We start from the raw sequence: 6,000 nt of genomic DNA, 5'->3' as shown, positions 1-6,000 counted from the left end.
TGTGAAAATAGTGGATTGGTTCACTAGTGAGCTTGGACTTTATTCTGAAAGGATAAAGGGGAAAAAGCCATTTAACATTTTAACCATGGGAGTGACACATTCAGATAAGGGTTTATAAATAGATCACTTGGCAGAAGGAGGTGAGAAGACTGTCAAAACAGTGCACAGGTAAGAACTGAGACGAGCGGGGAGGGAGAAGTGGATGTGGGGAGACATGGGAGACTGGCGGGAGGTTTCTGAGTCAGGTTTCAGGCCAACTGTCAGAGAAGCAGAAACTGACGCAGCCCAGAGAACAGCTGAGGGAGGCGGGGAGGGGGGCGCGGCCGCGCAGCGGGAGCCGCCCACGGCTCCCGGCGCCGGGGGCGGGATCAGAGCACGCACGGCGGCATGACGCAGGACCGCAGCTGGCCTCGTTCTGGGCGCCGCCGCCGCTTTGAGGCGGAGTAGGATGAGGCCCGCGGCCGCGGCTTCGGCGTCGGCAGGGGCAGCAGCAGCTGAGGCAGCAGCTGAGGCAGCCGAGACGGCCGCGCCCCCCCCTCCTGACCTGGATTAGGCCCAGCAGCTCCGTGGCCGCCGCCGCCCCGCGGGGGGGCGGGGTGGGGAAGTGCTTCGTCTCCCCGCCCCCCCCCCCCATTGCCGCCTCGCAGGAGGCAACCGCCACGACCCCAGCGGAGCCCGCGGCCCAGCCTTGAGCCCCCACTCCTGGGGGCTGGCATGAGCGGCCCTTCGGCGGCACCGGGGGGCGGGGGAGCCGCCGCCGCCTGAGCCCCGGCCTGCCGTCCGACCCCACCTCGCTGACCGAGGCTGACCGCGGAGCGTGCGAACGACCCCGCCACTGCTTTCTTCCTCCCCTAGATCACACATCTTAGCTCCGGAAGATGGGGAACTGCCTCAAATCCCCCACGTCGGATGACATCTCCCTGCTTCACGAGTCTCAGTCCGACCGGGCTAGTTTTGGCGAGGGAACGGAGCCGGATCAGGAGCCGCCGCCGCCATATCAGGTAGGGGAGGGTGTGTGTTGGGGAGGAGGGGGTGCGTGGAGTAGAGGCAGCTCCGGGCAGAGATTGAGGGGACTTCGGGTCTGTCACTGCTCCTGGTCTTGGCAAGGCCTGGCTTGAGGGGCGTCGACCCTCTTAGGCCAGGATCTGAGGGTGACTACTCCCTACTCCCGGTTGGGGGGGATCCTTCACCTCCCCTCAGGTACGGTGTGGGGATGGTACTCTCTGTCCTTGAGTTCTGGGATCCGAGTATGTGATCCCCTTGGCCAGTGACTGGCGGTTCGCTTGTGAATTTGGGAATGCCATTCTCCTTTTATGTTTAAATCGTGGAGTCTGAGCTGTGAGGTTTGGGGATGATTTCCTCATCGCAGCGCCAGCTGGACTATGTGTTCTGGATAGGTGGTTGCCCCCCACCCCATTTATATTATGTTGTATGTTCATCCTCTCCTCCCTCCTCTTTCCCCTGTGTGTTTGTTAATTGGATCTGGTAGGTGTTCATTTCTCCTACAAGAGAAAAGATCTTAAAGTGGTTTTATTCCCAGCAACGTTAAGAGTTACTTGTTTATATATACGTATTTTTAATCCCTCCTCCTTTTGCTCCACCCCTATGACACACCTTGTAAACGCGCTGGTTCAATAAAACTTGATTATCTTGAACTTTGGAAACCTCTAAACTTGACTTAAATGCCTTCTGTTAATCCCTTTGTGTCCAAGTCTTGCTCCTGAATGGTTTCATTGCTTTTTGTAGAGCAATCAGCAGTCCCATCTGTTTACACAATTAATGAAAAGCTAAGACCTCTTGAACTCAAAATAGATATGTAGATGTTATAGTCCATAATATATATAAAAACCTTTCCTCTACTTTTCACTTTTAAATGAAATTGTTAAAAACTTTTTTTCCAGAGGGCCTTGGATAGTTAAGTGGCTTAATTTTTTTTCTTGAAGGAGATTTAGTTTTCTAACTGGGCAGTCTCCTTTGTTGTTTCATGTGGTGACATCATTATCTAGTGTTGTTCTTTTTTCATTCCTGTATAAACCAGTGTCTCATCACACCAGAAAAACCTGATCACATATGCTGGTTTTCCAAATAAAACCCACAGGGGCCTTTCATATACACCAGTAAAGTCCAGTCTTAAAATTGTGACGTACAGAAGTCTCTATGACTTATCTCTCACTTTTCTGTATTCCAGGCCTACCAAATACACCATCCTGTTCACCTCTCTCTCTGCCTTTGCTCCTGTTGCTCCCTTTGCTAGGATCCCTTCCCCCAAGGTCGGCCAGGTGAACATCTAATCCTCTTTAAGGACTCAGCTCTCCTGTTACCTCTGTCCAGTCTCTGCATTCCCCTCCCTTCCTCTGTGAATCCATCACTCCCTTGTTTCCCTCTTTCAGACCCTCTATTCCATAAGCAGCACATACAACACTTGGGTGTTAATATCCTTGTTTAGTACATGAATGTTTCATCCTAAAGGCATTTCCCTCCTTACCTAGTGTAAATTGCATGCAGGTGGGGACCCTGCATCTGTTATTTCCCCAGCATCTGGTTCATAATACTCAGTAGTTTGAGGTAAGTGAAGACTATAAGCCCTTGAGAACAAGGACTGTGTCCTCAATGCTTTGTGAAATTACTGGCACTTAAGAAGCACTTATGTTGAATGAATTAACGAATTTGAATTCAGTACTGTGTGTTTTATAAGTTCATACACCTGTTTCTTCCAAACATTGTCACAGGGAAGTCTTAATCTTTGTGATTCTTTAAAGATTTCACTCCTCATTTCCCTCAAATACTACAGGACAGTATGCTTATTTCAGTCTCATGAGCAAATTTTTTTGAGGTATGATTTTTATTTCAAAATCTCTTTCCATGGTCCCTAATCCCTTTCCAGACAAATTTACTGTCTTGACTTAACTGCCCTTTTTCTCATCCTTATCATAATACAGTGTTATGGATAACTTCTGTGGAATTTATGGGAATTGTATTTGCCTTTTCCAGGAGGAAGAGATGATAATGAGAAGTTTTTTGGTGTCATGAAGGAACATTTTTTGAAACATGTTATTTGTGACTGGGAATTTTTGTGGTTGCCCTTTCCTGAAGTGAATGACGCACATACTGATAAGCCAGTTTGGTATCAATTGAAAGAAAATAATTTCTTTAAAAGATGGGAGCATTAAAAAAACTTGTAGAAAAAACTTTTTCCCCTCCCAAAGGAAATAAGATTTTTAGTAATGATTTATTTAGATGATCTAAGAAACACAAGTCCAAGGGCAATGATTTATATATTCAGTAGACAGAAGTAACATTTTTTTCTTCAAAAATAGTATATAATTAACAGAGCTACAGGAGTTATCAGCTTATTTCTTTAAAGAATAGTCTCAGGGACACCTGGGTGGCTCAGCTGGTTAAGTGTCCAGACTCTTAATTTCAGCTCAGGTCACCTCATGGTTTATGGGATCAAGCCCCACCTTGGACTCTGCACTGAAAGTGCAGAGCCTACTTGGGATTCTCTCTCTGCCCCTTGGGCGTGACCTCTCTCTCTCTCTCAAAATAAACATTAAAAAAAAGGTCTTAGCTGCAGTAGGATTTTTTAAAATTCAGAAAGGCAATAGCTGGTTGTAAGGGAACACACTTAGTATTTTTCTGTAGTTGGTAGTTTAAGAGATGTCCTTTGTAGTGCATGAGATTCATGTATGCCAAGAACTTTATATACTAAACTTCTCAGTTTAACTTATTTCCTATTAGCAGTATCTGATTTATTTATGTTTAAAAAGTAAATACTATACCATTATGATAAGTTTATAGGAAGTACCTGTTTCTTTCCTGGATTTGTTTAGTATCCTCCTAACTGGTCTCCCTGCATTCACCTTTGTCTTCCCTATAGTCTGTTCTTAACCCAGCAGCCAGAGTGATTCTGGTAAAACAGATCTTGTCACTCGGCTCAACCTTCTGTGGATCACCATTTCATTCACAGTAAAAGCCAAATTCCGTAGTGTCCCATAAACCCTACATAATCTTTATACCCCCACATATATCTCTTGACGCCTCTCTTACTATTCCTCCCCTGCTGGCTTCTCTTTTACCTTCTCTGGCCTGCTTGTTTCTAGGATACTCCAAGACGTGTGTATTCCTTGGTTGTTTTTATGCCTGGAGTACTCTTCCCCAGGTATTACTGTGGCTGACTCCCTCACTTCCTTCAAGTCTTTACTTAAATGACACCTTCATAAACCCTCTCTGAACACCTTAAGTTAAAATTACAACCTACCCCAACACCCTGGAATTCTCCCTTACCCTGTTCTATTTTTTTCCCCATAGTGTTTATCACTCTCTAACACACTGTCTTAACTATGTGTATTGCTTATTATCTGTCTTCTCCCACTAGGGCTAAGCTTCTTAAGGAAAGTAACAGTAACTGGCATACATTAGGCCCTCAATTATTGGTTGAATGAGTGGATTTTTTTTTTAATTTATTCATTTTTTGAGAGACGGAGCGTGAGTGGGGGAGGGGCAGAGAGAGAGGGAGACACAGAATCCAAAGCAAACTCCAGGTTGTGAACTGACAGCACAGAGCCCAACGCAAGGCTTGAACTCAATGAGATCAGTCGGCTTAACCTACTGAACCACCCAGGCGCCCAGAATGGATTTGTTTTAAATGAATTAATATATTTTGAGGCCAATGCAGTTTAATGTCTTGTAGGAATTATGCATATTCCTAGTGCCTTCATTCTTTTATTATGGATCATTTTCAAGCAATCCTAAAAATAAAATTTCAGTAATATTAAATATAGGAATTGGTTTAAAATAATTATAAAATTATTTAGGGTTTTTTTTCACTGTATTCTATAACAAAATGTTTTTTTATGAGAAACTATTTGAATTCTTGTCCTTAAAGAAATGGGAGGGAAGAGGTTAGAGCTTTTCTTGAATTATAAGGTAAAAACAAAGAAATTGGGCACACCCTATACCCTCTCCTTCCTGAATCTTTAAAAAGAATACAAAGGAAATCTGCCAATCAAAGACAGTCTTAGAACGGTTGTGAGAGGGAAGATAAATCATGAAAGGCTGGAGTATGAAGGTCCATAAGAGGAAAGGTCAGCTGGTAGCCCAATACTGAAAGGTATATATGAACAGGTTTAAGACCTCCCTCCATTTATCATAGGATAATTCAGGAGTAGCACTTTGTTAAAAAGCTTAATATTCATAGAGCAACAACAAAAGCTGCTTTACAGTATTTCTATCTTAATACTGTGTATATATTTATATAAATATAAAGATTGGTACCTCAGTTTTGCAGTGGTTAGTTTGGGATTTACTGATCTCATCATCCTGTCGTATACTTTAATTCATTTGGGATTTTAATATCAGAAGAAAATACATTATTGTTAATACAGCAGTGAGTGCAATTGTAGCTCTGAATTTGGAGTCAGATGGATCGGAGTTCCAAGCCTGATTGTCACTTACGTGTAAAATAAGTTAACAGATTATATTGTGTTTTAAGGAACTTCTTTCATGAATAACAACATTTTGGATATTTCAATTTTTTTTAATATTTATTTTTGAGAGAGTGAGAGTGAGTGAGTCTGAGTGGGGGAGGGGCAGACAGAGGGAGACACAGAATCCAAAGCAAGCTCCAGGCTCTGAACTGTCAGCACAGAGCCTGATATGGGGCTCCAACCCATGAACTATGAGATCATGACATGAGCGGAAATCGGACACTCAACCGACTGAGCCACCCAGGTGCCCCAACATTTTGGATATTTCAAATTGTGACTGAATAAAGCTTTCTTCAAGATACTTAAAAAAAAAACAAAAGGCTTAGATTTGTTTGGAACTCATTAAAAGTAACCCATCTCCTTTAAAAATCTAGAATATAATAAAATACTGCATTTTTAAGTATTAAAATTAATACCTTGTAATAAATTAATACCTGTAATAAAATTAATAACTTGTTTTTCTGATAACAGTATGAAGTTAAATTTAGGTATTTGAAGATTTTTTTATGTATTA

General features: G+C 43.1%; 1 protein-coding gene across 1 annotated transcript in view; it reads left to right on the top strand.

Moving 5' to 3' along the window:
- The first annotated feature begins 393 nt into the window (after window positions 1–393).
- The window catches only part of RNF11 (ring finger protein 11), a 39,294-nt gene continuing 33,687 nt past the window's right edge, over window positions 394–6,000 (top strand). The window contains exon 1 of the mRNA XM_049617212.1: window positions 394–1,001. Within this exon, the coding sequence (XP_049473169.1) occupies window positions 879–1,001 (123 nt within the window). The 5' untranslated portion in view covers window positions 394–878. The remainder of the gene's footprint in view (window positions 1,002–6,000) is intronic.

This window comes from Panthera uncia (genome assembly GCF_023721935.1).
Source record: "Panthera uncia isolate 11264 chromosome C1 unlocalized genomic scaffold, Puncia_PCG_1.0 HiC_scaffold_4, whole genome shotgun sequence".
Lineage (NCBI taxonomy): Eukaryota > Metazoa > Chordata > Mammalia > Carnivora > Felidae > Panthera > Panthera uncia.
The sequence above is the reverse complement of the archived record's forward strand: the minus strand, read 5'-3'. Positions and strand labels throughout refer to the sequence as shown.